The sequence below is a fragment of the Labeo rohita genome, chromosome 11 (genome assembly GCF_022985175.1).
Source record: "Labeo rohita strain BAU-BD-2019 chromosome 11, IGBB_LRoh.1.0, whole genome shotgun sequence".
Taxonomy (NCBI): Eukaryota; Metazoa; Chordata; class Actinopteri; order Cypriniformes; family Cyprinidae; genus Labeo; species Labeo rohita.
Window position 1 is genome coordinate 2,611,600 of NC_066879.1, and position 19,490 is coordinate 2,631,089.

The 19,490-nt window shown below is 33.6% G+C and overlaps 2 protein-coding genes across 2 annotated transcripts; both read left to right on the top strand.

Moving 5' to 3' along the window:
* The first annotated feature begins 885 nt into the window (after positions 1-885).
* On the top strand, positions 886-4,501 carry fmoda (fibromodulin a). Its single transcript, XM_051122651.1, has 3 exons — positions 886-954; positions 2,603-3,497; positions 4,349-4,501. The coding sequence occupies exons 2-3, from the start codon at positions 2,615-2,617 to the stop codon at positions 4,498-4,500; spliced, it is 1,035 nt and encodes a 344-aa protein (XP_050978608.1). The 5' UTR covers positions 886-954; positions 2,603-2,614; the 3' UTR covers position 4,501.
* A 318-nt stretch (positions 4,502-4,819) lies between these two features.
* Positions 4,820-17,588, top strand: slc6a14 (solute carrier family 6 member 14). Its single transcript, XM_051122650.1, has 16 exons — positions 4,820-4,918; positions 6,842-7,329; positions 7,628-7,808; positions 7,944-8,121; positions 9,329-9,460; positions 9,760-9,897; positions 10,220-10,319; positions 11,339-11,471; positions 11,565-11,705; positions 11,796-12,024; positions 12,499-12,624; positions 13,147-13,265; positions 13,377-13,476; positions 13,551-13,660; positions 13,771-13,938; positions 15,253-17,588. The coding sequence occupies exons 3-16, from the start codon at positions 7,743-7,745 to the stop codon at positions 15,385-15,387; spliced, it is 1,875 nt and encodes a 624-aa protein (XP_050978607.1). The 5' UTR covers positions 4,820-4,918; positions 6,842-7,329; positions 7,628-7,742; the 3' UTR covers positions 15,388-17,588.
* Positions 17,589-19,490: the final 1,902 nt, after the last annotated feature.

Sequence of the window (19,490 nt, forward strand, 5' to 3'; positions counted from 1 at the left end):
CACAAATTAAGATATTTTTGATGAAATATAAGAGCTGACCCTGCATAGACACAACGCCTACTACTACATTCAAGGCCCAGAAAGGTCCATGCTAATTGCTATTACATGAACATATATTATAGATCAAATTTATTCAATTTTCGCTTTTTGACCCAAGTAGGACTTAAAGAAAAATAGCTACACAAAGTAGCTCTCGCTGCTACCCATCCACACCTATGGATTTTCAACCTTTCACACAGTAAATAAAAACGGAGGCTCCCTCAAGACCCGTGGTTGTGATTCAGACCTGGAGCTGTCAGAACATGAAGCTGTCTGGCTTTGTGTCTTGTGTCGAGTCCAAAGCCTTCACCTCTAGCGTACCGCAGATCAACTTACCAAAAACCAGCTGGCTGCAACCAGCCATCAAAGACCACAAAGAGAGGCCTCTCAAGAGATGGAGGACCTGACATTCCTGGAGATATGAAACTTGAAGAAGATATGAAACACACCAGAGATTGAATGGCTGACTGTTTAATACTGGCCACTGCTCAAGTCAGTTTAGTTTGTAATCTGAAGGGAATGTGTTTGTTGCACCTCTTGGAGGTAAGGTAAGAGTCTGTAGCGTTGTATACAGCTCCCTCATGCAATGTTGATAGTTTGGTCGGTCTCGCAGTAAGGGCCGCTTTCTGTGTAATGAGAAAAGCATGATGTATGCAAAAGCAGATGTCCCTAACATGTTCCACAGCTGGGAGTGATCGAGACCAGCCACTCAACGCTGGTGAAAAATGGACTTGGGATGGAGAAAGGCAAGTCTTCTGTAATTGGACAGGGTATGAGAGGGGGGGTTCGGAGGGTGGAGGCAAAAAAAAAAACTTGTAGGGGAGAAGGGGTTTTTGCAGTCTTTGCCAAAGCCACTTCATATTGCTACCAGGACTCGCTGTGAGACAAAGAGAAGGCAGTGCCTTTGTTGATCAGGTAGGTGTGATGCTGTTTCCACTGCAACATGTTAGTGGAAGATTTATATATTTATTTATTCTTGTCTTATTTTGCATCTCTGCATCAATGGAGACTTGTTGAAATTTTCCTTTGGACTTGGTACCAAGTGGAACAAGCTTGTCTTGCTATGGTGTTGCTATTTGGTCTTGAACGTTTTCCTTGAAGGAATATGGTTACATGTTTGTTGTTCTTATGGTTTTCATTCCCCTCCTTTTCAAACAGATGTTACTGAATTTACTGTATATATGAATAAATCAAAAGCCTAGGTTTCCTACCTAACATATATGTACTCTCTATTAGTTTATTTTTACACTATAGCCGTAACATTTGACTGATTTGCAGTCATTTCAGTATTTTTTTTTTAATCTGTATTTCCATTTTTGGTTTTTAGTAAAAGTAAAATTAGCAATCAAAGCTGATTTTAGTCCTCCAGCCTGATCTGATCTGCTAGTTTAGATGGATTTTGGGCAAATCAGGGCAAATCAGCTAGACACCCACCTGAAAAACAGCTTAAACCAGTTAAAGATGTTTTTTTTAGCTATCTAACGCTGCTTTAGTTGGTCATACAAATGACCAAAAACTGCTGGAAGGACAGCTATAGCTGGAAAAAATAGCTTAGACTGTTTTATTTTATTATTTTATTTAGTTAAACCAGCTAACTATCAGCTTATATAGGCTGGGTGGGCAGCTAGACCAGCTTAAACCAGCGAAGACCAGCAGTCTTTCTAAGGCTGGATTTACAGCAAGGTTATCAATAATAAAGGGAAAGTTTAGTTCCAGAATGGACATTTTCTGATAATTTACCTCATTGTCATCCAAGGTGTTCATGTCGTTCTTTCTTCAGTCTAAAAGAAATGAAGGTTTTTGAGGAAAACATTCCAGGATTTTTCTCCATTAAGTGGACTTCAGTGGTACGTAGTGGGTTGAAGGTCCAAATTACAGTTTCAGTGCAGCTTCAAAGGTCTCTACACAATACCAGCAAAGGAATAGGGGTCTTAACTTGCAAAACGATCTGTCATTTTCTAAGAAAAAGTAAAAAATGTATATACTTTTTAACCACATTAACATTTACATTAAGCATAAAGCATGACGTAGGTGGAAACAACGACACAGTGTTTACAAAGTGAACGTGCAAAGAAAGGTACAACAATCATGTTGGATAATTTTGAAGTTAGAGGGGAAAAATGAGATGGAGTTTTTTCGCCCGGCCCTACCATTTTTAACCAAAGTATACAGACAAAGAACCGTGCTTGACCTTTCCAATGTGAAGACGTGCATGTGCATCACAGAGCTAGTGCAAGATGAGCATTTGCGGTTAAAAAGTATATAAATTTGTATTTTTTTTAAGAAAATGACAGATCGTTTCACCCTTTGAAGCCGCATTAAAACTGCATTTTGGACCTTCAACCTGTTGAAATCCACTATATGGAGAAAATTCCTGGAATGTTTTCTTAAAAACCTTAATTTCTTTGTGACTGAAGAAAGAAAGATATAAACATCTTGGATGACATGGGGTTGAGTACATTATCAGGAAATCAGGAGTATCATTATCATTCTGGAAATAAACTTCTCCTTTAAGCATTTTAACTAACCCTGCAAGTATTAAAAGTGTTCTTTCTGTCTGCAGCTGTGAGTGACAATGCGGCTAATCGCTCTTTTGCTGTTGGGGCTCCTGAAGTTCTCGCTGGCTCAGGACCAAGATCCTTTCCAGTGGCTTTCTTCTCTGAACAGCCGTGGCTATGCCTCTCTGCAGGCCGACAACACCGGAGGAGAATGTCCCGAGGAGTGTGACTGTCCTCCAACCTTCCCAGTCGCCATGTACTGCGACAACCGCAACATAAAACAAATGCCTTACATCCCATCCCGAATGAAGTATGTGTACCTGCAACACAATCAGATCACCTCTGTCCGAGATAATGCTTTTGGAAATGCCACCAACCTTGTGTGGCTTATGTTGCATGAGAATCACATCAACTCAGTGGGCAAGCAAGCGTTTGCTAAACTGGTCAACTTGGATCGCCTGTACCTGAACAACAACAACCTAACCGAGGTGCCGTCCAACCTGCCTCGCTCACTACGTGACCTTCGTCTCAATCACAATCAAATCTCCAAGTTGCCCCCTAACGCTTTTGAGGGCATGGAGAATTTGACCATACTTTTGCTCCATAACAACGGTCTCCAGGATATCAGCAGTGGCCTGAAGGGTCTGAAGTCGTTAACTCTGCTGGATGTGAGCAGTAACCAGCTCAAGAAGGTTCCTAATGGTCTTCCTGAGGTGCTCCACCAGCTCTATCTAGAGTCCAACTCCATCGAAGCAGTTCCAGAGAACTTCCTCAGCCAGTTCACCAACCTGCAGTATGTCCGTATTTCTCACAATAAGCTCACGAACAAAGGCATCCCTCAAAACACTTTTAACAACAGCGGTCTGGTGGAGCTGGATTTGTCCTTCAACAAGTTGGAGAGCATTCCTGTTGTTAGTACTAATCTGCAACATCTGTATCTACAGGCCAATCAGATCAAAGGTACAGCACTTCTACATATTTTTAACATTCGTGTACACTTCCATGAGGTTTTTATTATTGTTATTATTTACTGAAGTAATTATTTCAGCCTTTGTTATAATTAGGTTTCTTTTGTTATGAAACGTATTTGTAGTCCATGGCTGGAATAATAATAAGTATATATAAAAAGTATATATATATGTATATTTAATACCATTTGGATCTATATAATTATAATAATAATTATAATATAATTAAAAAGTCACATTTAAATGATGATGATGATTATTATTATTAATAATAATAATAAATATATTATATTCAAAAAAGTACAAATAATATTTATATATAAATATATTCATATTTGTTGCTATTATTATTTATTGCTATTAGATGTGTGTGTGTATATATATATATATATATATAATATATGTTTGTATAGAAAGTGGAAAACATTACAATATAATTTCATATTAAGACTTGTTAATTAATTTTAAATGCTAATTTTCCAACCCTCCCAACATTCTTTTTGTTGTTTTGCATAGAAATGTATATATTTAAATAACATTTAGAGATTTTTTATGGTTACAAATAATTTAAAAACAGAACAATAAAACAAAGAATAATTTAAAATGATACATTTTAATATATTCTCTTATCACTCATTTTGTTTCTTGTGTAAATGCATTTTGTTTAAGGATGTTAGATGTTTTTAAGGCTAAACTTTGATTGAAATGATTAAGCAAATGATTTCTTCCAGTGTAGTTTAGTAAAACAGTCTACAACAACTATTTTTATCTTTTATCCAATGATTGTTCCCATGCCACATACATGTTGAAATTGCATAAAAACTTGTTTTCCATTCATTTTAGAGTTTACATTGGGCAGTTTCTGCAGTGTGGTGGATGTCATGAACTTCTCCAAGCTGCAAGTCTTGAGGCTGGAAGGAAATGAGATCAGTGCTGGAGACATGCCCTCTGAAGCTGCCCTGTGCCTTCGTCTGGCTACTGATATTGCCGTGTAATAACAGTGACCAATCAACAGGGGGCACGTTTGTTTCCCCCCAACATTATTATATCAGAATGGCATTGATTTTAAAGTAGGGAAATTTATAGTGCCTTGGGATTTTGTATGAGAGGAATCTAATTTCCTGTGGACTTTAGAGAGAAGTACAAATACAGAAATGGGGGAAAAGGAAATTGAGGGATTTAGATAGGAAATGGAAATCCTCTGTTAAGGTATGTGAAGCTAGTTTATTTTTATCATAAGCCACATAGCCATCTTAATATGCCTTTCTGTGCTTTTACTTTAGGTTTGTGTGCTTGTATATTGGTTAGATGACACTATTGGCAGCGCTAAAATCAACCTTGCAGTTTGCTCTTTGATACAAACTTTAGGTTTGTGGATTCATCTGTCTTCAGGAGAGAAGTTTGAACAATGCTGTGAGTATTTATTCTACATGTAAAACAGAAAAACTGAATGGAGAACAGAACTATCTTACTTAAACTAAAAAAGTTTAAAAATGCATAATACTCCATTCACATCTGAAAGGTGGAAAGCTTTGGTTGTGTTTTAAGAGCAAATGTATTGCATGTGATATAAAATATGACTGAGGTCCCGGTGTTTAAACATGCCTGTAGACCTTTCGCGTGGCTCAATAAAGTTAATATTTTGATGTATTAAATGCTTTTATGTGAGTATAAAACATATGCAAACAAATCATAGTTCTCTAGGTCTCTGTGACAACATTCATATCTTTATATCCAGATGGGCTCTTGTTAATGTCTACATAGTAAATAAAGAGTTGCATGGCCCATCTGTCATACCTGAGATGAGTTAATGTAAAACTATATTTCAGGTACGGAAATCACCAAACACAAGCTGCTAATTTACTTTGTTTGATTCTGATATCATAGATTAGTCTCAAGTCACCCTTTAAGTCAACAGTTAAGTTTTGACAGATGTTTTTTCATCATTACTTAATATCAGGTTATTGCTACTAAATTTTAATTATATGTTGACACGTCTTTGTTGATAGAGCGCTGCTACAATCGCAACATTTAGACAGATTCAGGCCTGAATCAAGGAAGTAACCTTCAAAGAATCCTGACAGTGGGGAGAATGTGGCGTTTGTGCTTTATGCCATGAATTAGTTACATATTAAAGTAATTCAATTTGCAAGTCAAGTGTTATTAGCCTGCAAGGCATTTATTTTTCGCATTACATGGATACGAAAACATGTTTTGACCTTAATGATGCTGGGTTCTGTTTTGTTAAAGCATCTTTCTTGAGAGTCATCAAGAAATACGACTATGAGATCATACTGTGAATTTAGTAAGTGTGTAACAGGGAGTATTTTGTGGTAAATGCAGTTGACTCACTCTTATCAGTGTCCTCATTTGTAATAGATATACTTTTCTTGAATGCAAATTATTTTTAGAGTATAACTTACTTTTTTTTATCAGAGTCACAAATGCATTACACATTGCAAACTCGTCAGCAAGGTGCCGTTTTACTTTGACGACCAATGATTTGCTAGTGAACTCAATAACTTGAGATTTCCATTGCATGGCTCCTGAACAATTAAAAATATACCACCAGTGTCAAAACTATAAAAGCATCCTTACAACCACTTTTTGCCTTAAACACTTTTTATAGATGCTCACTCTCATGCCAGTAACTGTTCATTTATTTAACCCTTTCCTCTAAAACAGACACAGCCTTTGAGGGGATACTGTTTGTTTCCTTTGCCTGTAATACCTGATAAGCACTGTAATGACCGTCAAAACACTTCTGGGCAATAACATCAGACTGCGGGAATTAGCTCATGACCTGTTCCTCACAATCTTTATAATAACTTTATAATAACTTTATAATAACTTTTTATTTATTAAAGAATGCTGAAAAAAGTATCACAGGTTCCAACAAAATATTAAGCAGCACAACATTAGCATATTAGAATGATTTCTGAAGGATCGTGTGACACTGAAGTATTGATGCTGAAAATTCAGCTTTGCATTACAGGAATAAACTATATTTTACATCGAAATAATGTAACTTTTGAACAGCAGTGTATGTTAAATTAAGGTCTTATTTATAATACCTGATAAGCACTGTAATGACCGTCAAAACACTTCTGGGCAATAACATCAGACTGCGGGAATTAGCTCATGACCTGTTCCTCACAAATGCCAACCATACTGTAATTTGGTGGTGAGTTGTAAGGCTTAACGCAAGCGGTGAGGCAGTGAGACGTTTAAACGTAGAAAAGCTGAGCTAAGTTAATAAGTTCCCTGATTATTTTAGGGTTGTGCTCTCTTGTCAAACTCAATACAAAGATCTTATGTTTGCTCTCTATCCCTCAGTGTCCAGTCATTGAGAGTCTGTGGAATGTCAATAGCGGTTTGGAATCTGCATGATTTGAAAGACAAAAAACAGGGAAGTGGAGTCATTTAATTTCGGGAATCATTTCTTGTGTCATGATGAATATTATTGATTAATTTCTTTATAGTAACTACAATGATTGTGACACAATAAAAAGACAATAAAAAACATTCCCAGAATTTTACTATTGTATTTTTCCACGCAACCGAACTATATAATACATATCATTCTGTAAAACCACATCGTAATTTTAACTTTACATAATACATAGTCTGTTTTACATTCCTTAAATAGCTCTGCCTCGCCTAAATGTTTACTGATAAAATGTCATGGAAGTGATCTCGCTGAATAAATATGTATAAGTCATATATGTATCTAACCCTCATGTTTTACTTTTTTCTTGTTGATTCATGAACAAGTGACTTTCATGCTGTAATGACAGAGGATGACGGTGAAGCCCCTTCTTGAGGTAGAAAGTGTTTTGCGATGACTTGTATTTTGACACTCTACTCAGATAAGTAGTGATTACTAAATTTAAAGGAAGATTACTAAAATTAGTAAAAAAACACTGTGCACATTGTATAATATAGATATACTATATTTAGACACAAAAAAATCCCATTAATAAATCAAGCTAAATTTAAAAGAATATTGATTTATAATGAATGGTACTTCCAACAGTGTAAATATAAATGCAAAGCAAGATTATAATCAGCGTCTGTAATGTGTATGAACACACCAAATGTGATGGTTTGTCATGTTGAAAGGGGGTGGGGAGGAGTGGATGTGACCTATATAAGACTACCGGGTACAGTTTTTCCTCAAGTTCACTCTGTCAGGTGTATCCATCACTTCACATGTTGCTCTTGAGATTGTGGAAGAATGAAGACATACAGCTTGAACAACATTACAGGAGTACTATTCAGAAATTCAGTTGCAGCCGAGCAGGTAACAAACAATTATATTGACATCAGTTTTTATCTAATGTAATGTTTTGGTAATAAAAAATATCTGAAGATTTTTTTGTGATGTGATTCAGTAGTGAGTATTTGGTATTTTATTTTATTTTTCACTTTTTTGCAGGATAACAGTGATAACAATGAAGCCAACAAGCCAGATCCTCATGTCGGGCAGAAAGATGAAAACACTGACAGGGGAAATTGGAGCAACAAAAGAGAGTACATGCTTTCTATGATCGGCTATGCAGTTGGTCTCGGAAATGTGTGGAGATTTCCATACTTGGCTTACAAACATGGGGGAGGTACGTTATGTTGACTTTTAATAAGATTTTTGATGCCGTTCAAAAGTTTGGGATAAGTATGATTTTTAATGTTTTTTAATGCTCATTAAGGCTTAATTTACTTGAGCACAAATAAAGAAAAACTGAAATATTATTACAGTTTAAAATAATGGTTTTCTGTTTTAATATATTTTAAAATACAATTTATTTCTGAGATGCAAAGCTGAATTTTCAGCATCATTACTCCAGTCTTCAGTGTCACATGAACTTTCCAAAATCATTGTTGTGCTGCTTAATATTTTTCTGGAGCCTGAGATTCTTTTTTAGTATTCGTTGATGAAGCATTTATTCAAAATAGAAACCTTTTCTAACAATATAAGTCTTTGCTATCACTTTTTCATCAATTTAACACATCTTTGGTGAATAAAAGTTGATTTCATTCGGAAAAAAGAAAGAATAGAAATGCACTGACCACAAAATTTTAAATGGCAGTTTATATTGTTACAGAAGATTCTATTTTAAATAAATGCTGCTCTTTTTAACTTTTTATTTATTAAAGAATGCTGAAAAAAGTATCACAGGTTCCAACAAAATATTAAGCAGCACAACATTAGCATATTAGAATGATTTCTGAAGGATCGTGTGACACTGAAGACTGAAGTATTGATGCTGAAAATTCAGCTTTGCATTACAGGAATAAACTATATTTTACATCGAAATAATGTAACTTTTGAACAGCAGTGTATGTTAAATTAAGGTCTTATTTATACTGTATATAATGGAGGAGTAAGAATCTAAAAATGTGCCACAAAATGGGCAATATATTATACTTTCTCTCGTAACTCACATACTACAAATCTGCCTGCCCAGAAGAATTTATATGAAAAAAATAATAATTTTTGAAGAAAATTTACTAATTTTACGTATAATGCATTATAAAAGTAGTTTTAATGCATTAATTATGCCTTGTAATGCATGCAATGAATGCAATCTCATGATTGTAATCACAGTTAATAAATTATAACACTTTCATTGTTACACTATGCGTTTTAAGTTCTGGTACGATTATTTACGACAAGATATAATGTATTACAGTGCACATTATGAATAATTATAATGCATTATACCCTTTAATAACCCTTTATAATGCATCCATAAAGGCTTTAAGTAAAGAGTCACTAAAATTTCTCTTGAAGTTTTGAACGCTGCATCTTTTTAATATTTCAAGGGGCCTTTCTCATCCCCTACACGATCATGCTGGCTGTTGCTGGCCTTCCTTTGTTCTTCTTGGAGAGCTCTTTTGGACAGTTCTGCAGCCAAGGCCCCATCAATGTATGGAAATCAGTGCCTATACTGCAAGGTAATGTTGAAGTCAACCTTAAAATTGCTAGATATAAAGCTGCAGAGGAGTTTCTGAAAAATACACTGTGGATTCAAATGAACTTTTTGAGGTCCACCAATGTGGTAAAAGCCTCAAGGCTGATTCATAAACGTACCAACCTTGAGACACGCTAAGGACAAATGTTCCTCTGACACAGTTAACATGCAGATTGCATACTTACTATACATTTGCCCTCAGGACATTTACATCAATGTTTAAGGGGGTTTATACATTTTTTACATTTTTTTTTTTTTTTTTTTTTTTTTGTTTTTTTGTAGGTGTTGGCATTACAATGATGCTGGTTAGCACATTTGTGGCGATCTACTATAATGTGATCATTGCTTATAGTATCTACTACCTTTTTGCATCTTTTCAATTTCCTCTCCCTTGGAGTGCCAAGGACTGCAACTCAACAGGTTTGTTTCACTTTTAAAGAGGCCCATGTTTCTGTGTCAGACATAGTATAATAAAGATAATGATAATGAAAGTATTTGGGTTTTTGTAGATGAACTGGCTTGTAAGGGAAAGTTTCCTTTTAGACTTGACCCAATAAAGTATAAAAATAAAGAACTCTGGTGGAAACTTCCTTACAGCTCTGTGCTTGAAATGAGTTGAAAAGAGTTTAAACTATAACTATTTCTTTATGATCTAATTATTGTTTTATAAGTATTTATTCATCATGATCTAGAATAAAACTGCAGTAGATCATTGTTTAGACCTTATGTTGTATTTCAATAGCTTACAACACTACTGCCTCAATGCTGAATGAGACTGCTGAGAATCAAACCTGCCAGAATGACTTTTTAGGAGGCAAGAGCCCCAGCGAGAACTACTGGGAGTAAGTTGACATTTTATTTTTATTATAAGTTGACATTATCTTTTTTTCTTTTTTTCTTTTTTTCTTTCTTTCTTTCTTTCTTTCTTTCTTTCTTTCACAATATATATCCTAAATTTTGGATTATTCATGACTAAATTAATGTTTCAGGCTGTGTCAGGTTTTGGGGTTATTCTCACAGCAGTGAAAATGTGTAGAGTGTAGTTTCTTTCCTGTTCTGAAGTATTTCCTGTTGAAACAGGAAGCTTTGGCGGGTTGTTGGGTTTATCTCGCCTTTTGATGTTTACCAGGGTTTAGTTTTAAGATGGAAGCAGCAAGCACAGAAGCTAAAAAAAGTGTGTATATATTTTTTTTTAAACCTAGACTAAACATTCTTACACTCTTTTAACAGTTTTAGAATTTAAATTTTATAATTAGAATCTTTTAGGATTCTAAATCTTTACAGTATACTGTTAAAAAGTTTGTGACAGTATCAGAGGTCATCAAAGGTGACAGTTTTACAGTACATTGTTTCTTCAGAAATCATTCTAATATTATCAGCATATTAGAATGATTTCTGAATGATCATGTGACACTGAAGACTGGAGTAATGATAATGAAAATTCAACTTTGCCTCACATAAATAAATTACATTTTAAAGGATATTAAAATAGAAAAACATTATTTTAAATTGCAATAATATTTCACAATATTACTGTTTTTTCTGTATTTTTAATCAAATAAATGCAGCCTTGATGAGCAGAAGATACTTACCAATCCCAAACTTTTGAACAGCAGTGTATATATTTCGTAATTCATAAAAAAGTTTAAAAACGGTCTTCACCTCAACATATTTTAATCTTTAATCATAAATGATAGAATCAATGGGAGTGAGTCAAAAGGGCAAACATTCAGATCTGTTTTTCTTATCTCCATTCTTTTGATTCTTTTTTTTTTTTTTTGTTATCTAGGTGTGTTTTAAGTTTTCTTTCTTTCTTTTCTTTTTGTATTTGACAATTTGTGACTGAATAATTTGTCCTCAGTACAGTGGCTCTTCGGCGCACTAGCAGTATGGATGAGACGGGGCCGGTGGTTTGGCACCTGGCCCTTTGCCTTTTGCTCGCCTGGATACTAGTTGGAGCAGCTCTCTTCAAAGGCATAAAGTCCTCTGGGAAGGTTAGTGTTTTACCTGTATAATAAATCACATTGATGCAGCAAGAGAACAAAGCATTTTGGATTCAGTTTAACCAAATAAATGGTATATTTCAGGTGGTGTATTTCACAGCTACTTTCCCATACGCAGTTCTTTTAATCTTGCTGATTCGTGGTGCGACTCTGGAGGGAGCAAAAGATGGCATTGAGTACTACATCGGCTCAAAGTCCAACCTCACCAAACTGTCTGATGCTGAGGCCTGTTAAGATCTAAATATGACCTTCTAAGCTTATAATCACATGAATACACCACTATCAGACAGCTAATGTAGATTGTTTTTACTGTAGGTTTGGAAGGATGCAGCTACTCAAATCTTCTTTTCTCTCTCCATTGCCTGGGGTGGTTTGATGGCTCTGTCCTCTTACAACAAGTTTTACAACAACTGCTACCAAGACTCCATTATAGTGTGCATCACAAACTGCGGCACCAGTGTCTTTGCTGGCTTTGCCATCTTTTCTATCCTTGGACACATGGCGCATGTCTATCAAAAACCAGTGTCAGAAGTTGCAGATGCTGGTAAGATCTGAAATGTAAATTTAGTGTTGCTTTTTATTTTTCAGTAATCAACAGGGTGTATTGCATGCAGAACATTTAAGAGTTCTTGTAAAAAAAAAAGAACACAATAAAATATGTAGCTTGCCATTAAAGCAGCAGTTTAAAAAGTAATAAACATTCTGTACTTTTCCTCATGTTTTTTTAAACCCACTTTTTCCTGTTGTTTCACATAAAAACATAGCAGCATACAGGTTTAGAATAACATGAGAAAGAGTAAAAAATGATCATTATCTTTTGGGGAATAACTCAAATGAGTTATTAAAGCAATAGTTTAGCCAAAAATTACATTTCAAGCATGATGTACTCATTTTCATTTTGCTTCAAACTTACTTTTTTGGTTGTATTAAAGAAAAATATCAGCATATAATATTTATAATAACATAGAGTTTATAAAAACATAAGAAATGAAAAAAATAACAATTTTTTGATTTTTAGGTTTTGGATTGGCCTTCATTGCATACCCGGATGCCCTTTCTAAGCTTCCCATTTCACCCCTGTGGTCAATCCTATTCTTCTTTATGCTTATTACCCTTGGCTTGGACTCCCAGTTTGCAGGAATAGGTAAAGAAAAGAAGATTTGGATATTTAAAAAATAATAATATGTGACCCTGGACCAAAAAACTAGTCATAAGGTTCTATTTTGTGAAATTGAGATTTATACATCACCTGAAAGCTGAATAAATAAGCTTTGAATTGGTGTTTGTTAGGATAGGACCATATTTGTCTGAGATACAACTATTTGAAAATCTGGAATCTGAGGGTGCAAAAAAATCAAAATATTGAGAAAATCACCTTTAAAGTTGTCCAAATGAAGTTCTTAGCAATGCATATTACTAATCAAAAAATAAGTTTTTATATATTTATGGTAGGAAATTTACAAAATATCTTCATGGAACATGATCCTTTCTTAATATCCTAATGATTTTTGGCATAAAAGAAAATTTGATCATTTTGACCCATACAATGCATTTTTGGCATTTGCTAGAAATATACCCATGCTACTTAAGACTGGTTTTGTGGTTCAGGGTCACATATGTTAAAAAAGTACTCAAATATTTAATATGAATCATGATTTATCTACAGAGGTTATCGCCACCTGCCTCCAGGATGCCTATCCCAAACTTTTTAAGTCCAGACGAGGAATTGTTACGACAGGAGTCTGCATTGTTCTCTTTTTCCTCGGCTTGCCGTGTGTCACTGGGGTAGGCAAACCATTACTAATAAGGATTTACATTTTAGAAGATACCTAAGACCAACCTTAAAACTATTACAATTATAAAAACATTTACAAAAAAGGTGTTTTGTTTTGATAGGCAGGAATATATTGGGTGAATTTAATTGACACATTTTGTGCTGGATGGATTCTCCTGGTTGCTGGATTACTGGAGGTATTGGGTCTATCCATTCTGTATGGTAAGTATATATTAGCAATGATAGTGATATATTGTTTGTTCTGTTTCTTTTCTAAAATGCATTTACATTTTCAGGTGGCAATCGCTTCATCAAAGACATTGAGATGATGATTGGGACTAAGAGCTCCCTCTTCTGGTTATGGTGGAGAGCTTGCTGGTTTTTTATTACTCCGGTGGTTCTTTCTGTATGTACACAGTTTTTAATCTATAGATAGTTGTTATGTAAATAATAATTAATTATAATAGATATAATGAGTTGTTTTTAATTAATTAATTTTTTTTTATTTTTATCCAGATTATCCTTGTGTGGTCCATATATACTTTTACATCTCCCACATATGGCTCAGTTCAATATCCAGATTGGGGCATTTCTCTGGGCTGGTGTATGACTGCTTTTTGCCTCATATGGATCCCTATTTTTGCAGTCTGGAAATTGTTAAAAGCTAGTGGAGGCCCCTGGCAGGTAAATGTTGAGGATGTTCATGATTTATCTGAGAAAAAAAAAAAAATGTTAGATTTTTTTTTACACTGGCATTCAAAAGTTTGGGATCAGTAGGATTTTTAATGCTTTTTAAAGAAGTCTTTTCTACTCATCAAGGCTACGTTTATTTGATTAAAAATACAGAAAAAAACAGTAATATTGTCAAATATTATTGCATTTTAAAATAGTGGTTGTCTATTTTAACATACTTTAAAACAGAATTTATTTCCTGTGATGCAAAGCTGAATTTTCAGAATCATTACTCCAGTGTCACACGATCTTTCAGATATTATTCCAATATGCTGAATTATTATCAATGTTGAAACCAGATATGCTATCTTTTGAAACCAGTGATACTTTTTTTTAAGATTCTTTGATGAATAATCTGTGAAAAATAACAGCATTTATTTCAAATAGAAATATTTTCTAACAATATAAACTACCGTTCAAAGTTCGGGGTCAGTACATTTTTATTTATTTCTTTTTTGAAAGTAATTACTATTTTTATTCAGCAAGGATGTGAAATTAATAAAAAGGTGATAGTAAAGACGTACATTGTTAGAAAAGATTCCTTTTTTGAATAAATGCTGTTGTTTTTATTTATTAAAGAATCCTAAAAAAGTATTGCAGGTTCCAAAAAAATATTAAACAGCAAAACTATTTCCAACATTGATAATAAATCAGCACATGTTTCTTTTATGTCAAAAATCATTAGGATATTAAGTAAAGGTCATGTTCCATGAAGACTTTTTGTAAATTTCCCACCATATATATATCAAAACTTAATTTTTGATTAGTAATACGCATTGCCAAGAACTTCATTTGGACAACTTTAAAGGCGATTTTCTCAATATTTTGATTTTTTGCACCCTCAGATTCCAGATTTTCAAATAGTTGTATCTCAGCCAAATATTGTCCTATCCTAACAAATCATACATCAATGGAAAACGTATTTATTCATCTTAAAATCTCAGTTTCAAATCTACCCTTATGATTGGTTTTGTGGTGTTTTTTTGAAGACTGGAGTAATGACTGATGAAAATTCAGCTTTACATCAGAGAAATAAATGATATTTTAAAGTATATTAAAATATTTAAAAAATACTTTTTTCGGTATTTTTGAACAAATAAATGGAACTTTGATGAGCATAAGAGATGTCTTTAAAAAAACATTAAAAATCTTACTGATCCCAAAGTTTTAAGCGGCAGTGTATATTAACGTGTAGTATGTAAGTGGTACATTGTGATCTTTAGTCATGCACTATTTGATTCTGATCGCTTTGCTTTTGTCATTCAGCGTATCAAAACAGCCTGTTCACCCACAGAGGACTGGGGTCCTTATTTGGAGTGTCACAGAGGGGAGCGCTATGCTAAGAAAGAAGCAACTAATGCAAATATATTTGTAATCTCACACAACAAAATCCCACTCTAAATTCAAGTATAGAGTTTTAATGTATTTGTACACACATGCATATGTAGCACTTTAGTCTCCATGTAGTATAATGAAAGAAAATTTAATATTTTAATGTATATATTTGTTCGATTTTTTATCAACACTTTACCATAAGGTGTCATTTGTAAACATTAGTTAATATATTAACTAACATGAACAAACAATGAACAATACATTTATTACACTATTTATTCATCTTTGTCAATGTTAGTTCATTGACAGTCATTCATTGTTTGTTCACATTAGTTCACAGTGCATTAACTAATGTGGTTCAAGGTCCAATATTAACAAACCATTAACTATGACTTTTGCCTCAATATAATTTGCTACTTATTAATAGTTAGTAACGTCATTGTAAAGTTTGGTTATTGGGTAGGAGCAAGGACGTAGATTATGATCATGTGTTACCACAACACTACTTGTTATTTTAATCATGCATTAGTAAAGAAACTAACAAGAACTAAGATTAATAACTGCTGAAGTATTGTTCATTCTTAGTTCATGTTAGCGAAATTAGCTGACTGAATAATGTAAACTAGTGAACTTTATTGTAAAGTGTCAATGAATTTTTTGTGGATTTAATTTTTTACCTTTAATGAGAAGTTTGTATGTTTACATTTATCTTTTTGGGTGCTCTATTGGAAAATGTAATGAAACCCAATTTATTTTAAATGAAATGAAATATTTATATTTGATGGAAATAAATCAATAAAAATATTCATATTAAAAATACAGAATGCAATTAGCAGACAAAATTAACAGTCAAGCATCTTATGTTACAAATATTTCTATGACCAGAAGAGGAGGACAATTAATGGAGAAACATACAATGCTTGCATGATGTAAAGAACATGTAAAAATAACAGTGATATATTCTAAATACAATCATTCACATTCTCTGAAAATACAGTATATCACCAAATATTCTCACTGGAAATTGGTGAAATCTACAACAGTCATGTTTGTTGAAAATGCAGTAGATTCTGCATGTCCCATGTTGTCCTTTTTGGTTTTTAGTCTCCCAAAGTCTCTCTTCACGGTCTGTTATCCCGGACCATCATCCAAGTTCACTGTTCATATACCATGGCATCTTCAAAATTACTTTGCATCAGCCACTGAAAAGATTGATGACTACTGTACTTATAAAAACAGCATTTACTGAATTCAATTTGCTAATGAAAATCTGAAAAATCAGAAGCCTGAGCATAAAAGTCAAACAGGTAATTAGTGATGCTTTACATGCCCAGAAAGCTCTTGACTTGTGTATGCACAGAAAACCATCTGTGGAGAATCACATGCCTGAGGCACAACAGATACACTGTAGTACAGTGAATTCTTTATACAATCATACATTTTTGATTTATGTTGTCAAATATTTTATTGCATAAGACAGCATGAATAGAAAGAAAGGGTCAATTGTTTTTATAACTCAACTCATAATATAAAGTGTCTTTTGGGTGCAGATATAATCCATTAAATGCTAGGAAAGTCCGTTTATGTTGGGAAAAAAAAATCATATGAATAGTATAAACTATGAAAGAATACGATCACATACACACAAATGAGTTCAACACCAAACCCTCCCTTATATATAAAAGCAATGTTTAATAAATTGACTAAATTACAAAGCACTGAAAGAACAATGAAGAATTGATTTGTTTGAATTTTAAACCTGAAATCCACCGCACTGCACGAGAGCCACACCTGTGATGCAAATACAATCATTTAAATCTCTTTCAGAAATAACTTGTGAAAGCACAACTGTGAATGAATGAGTAGGGAAAATCAGGGGCAATTATACACACTAGAGAAAAAATGTAAATAAATCATTTAGAGAGACATTTTCAACAACAGCAAAAATGTATAATAAAAAAAACATAAAATCTGCTTTTGGATCTCACTTTTGTTTCTCTGTCAATATTATTTTTCTGCTGTCTAAAACATTTTTTTTCAAGTGTTACAACTGCCTCAACCATTCACTTAGAGGGTGATTATAACAAATTCAATAATATAAATCTTTCTATTGTAGGTTTATTAATGATACTTTGACACATGCAAAACATTTTTATACCACAGGATGACAGAAAGATTTGTACTTATAAAGGACAATACTAAAGATTGCAATATATCACATAAGTAACAAATATTAGAATATTTATAATACATTTTGACCTAATTACAGGCACTTAAATACATAGCTTTTACATTTAATGTTGCTTACATTCATTTTGAGTCGTTTTCATCTTTAAATGTGCTCACCATTTCAAAGTGTATCTCATTTCACAGCATTATAACCAATGTTTACATAGTCATTGGACACATTAGCACCATGTATTGCTGTACATGTTTTCTCCATCTTCATATTTTAATCTCAACTACTGTATGTATATATTTAGTAGTAAATACTTTGCCCCCCTCAAATACCCAAAGAGCTGACTGTTCCAAAGCACCATTTATTTTAATGTTATCTCGACTTCAGGTGGTGTTACTATGCAATCTAGCAGGTTCTGTGACACATACATACTTTTCTCAAACCAAAATTGAAAGAAAATAACACACGTACACCCACAACATCAGAATCCTTTATGTATACGGTTGTTATTCTGTCTTCAGAATCTGCAAATGACTGTTAAACTCTGTAGACTTTATTTTAATCAAATTCAATATTCTGACAGTTTCAAAGGAATTAATGATAGATTAACATACTGGAGAGGTAGCCTTCAGTGTTGGCAACTATTTTCAGATAAAGTTGCTAAAGGAAGGTCGATTTGTTGCTAAAAGTTGCTAAATGATGTTGTGACATCACGACGCAAAGTTGTCACAACATCAAATCTCAACAACAAAAGTAAAATAATATGCGTAATATAATGTCAACATATAAATAACTGTATTTTTAAATACACTGAATTATTGAACACACATTTTTGAATGATTACAATTATTTTTTTCATCTAATAGTAAACTAATAATACTACAAGTTCTCAATAATTCTGCTTTAAGCAGTGTATTAGTAGTTAGTTAGTTTGCTACACTCTAAGAAAAATCTGTAAAATAGGGCACAATCTACTATGTTAATATGAAATAATTTTTTTGTATTTTTTTTTTTTTTTTTTTTAATTATGCATGGTGGTTATAGGGTTCCAATGGATAATGGATAATGTCCTGGAAAATTACCAGTATATTTTCCATTTTTCTTACAGTGTATTAACTGATCAACAATCGCAGGTACAAGAATACTAACAAAGTGTATCATAAATGAACAATTATTATTATTATTATTAAATTGAACAATCGCAAAGAGCAGCAAAGTCGCGTGATGTGTGTACTGCTAGGCATCTTTAGTTTCCTCTTTCTGTGTAATTTGAATGGAAAATATGTGCCTTTTTATTGTCTAAGTCACTTATCAAAAGTTGCCAAATAAATTTTAAAAATTGCTAAATTTATTGCTAGGTGCTGTTGGAAGAAAAAGTTGCTAGGGTAGTCTGAAAATTTGCTAAATTTAGCAACAAAATTGCTAGGTGGGCAACACTGGTAGCCTTTGTTCTTGTTATCTGCGATAAGAACAATGGTGTTGAAGGATTTTACTACACTTAACATTAAGAACGTGTGTCTTATGTATGTGTTAATGATCTGATGGATAATCCAAATTATTAAAAGTGCTTTAAAACATGACAGCAATATTCTAAACTATTTATACCACTTTCAATGTTCAAGCAATTCCTAATAAATATGGCATTAAATGCTTATTACATGAAAATTACTAAGCACATGGACACTGTCTGAGAAAGAAAAAAGCTTTTCATTCAATTCATCTAGTTGCCATATGCATAACGCGCTTGCAGAGTTAAGACATTTTACATTTTTAGTCAACACAGTGCAACAGAGGATTAAAAGCAATTGCAAACATACACCATGTAACGAAGCGTGCGGATACTGTAAGTGAAATGGGGTTGAGCAGGAACCCTGTGAACTATGGCTGCAGTTGCACGCGTGCCCTCTATGGCCAGTCACGCTGGCAGAGGTGTGGCGCCTTTTCACGCTTTCAACACAGACGCTTCAAAACACGGGGCCATCTTGGGGGA

What these genes read in the sequence shown, in the direction of transcription:
- fmoda (XM_051122651.1), top strand. Translation starts at nt 2,615, where the DNA reads ATGCGGCTAATCGCTCTTTTGCTGTTGGGGCTCCTGAAGTTCTCGCTG. An exon ending in ACAGGCCAATCAGATCAAAG is followed by an intron (nt 3,498 to 4,348) that starts GTACAGCACTTC and finishes CATTCATTTTAG; the next exon opens with AGTTTACATTGGGCAGTTTC.
- slc6a14 (XM_051122650.1), top strand. Translation starts at nt 7,743, where the DNA reads ATGAAGACATACAGCTTGAACAACATTACAGGAGTACTATTCAGAAAT. An exon ending in ATTCAGTTGCAGCCGAGCAG is followed by an intron (nt 7,809 to 7,943) that starts GTAACAAACAAT and finishes ACTTTTTTGCAG; the next exon opens with GATAACAGTGATAACAATGA. An exon ending in GGCTTACAAACATGGGGGAG is followed by an intron (nt 8,122 to 9,328) that starts GTACGTTATGTT and finishes TAATATTTCAAG; the next exon opens with GGGCCTTTCTCATCCCCTAC.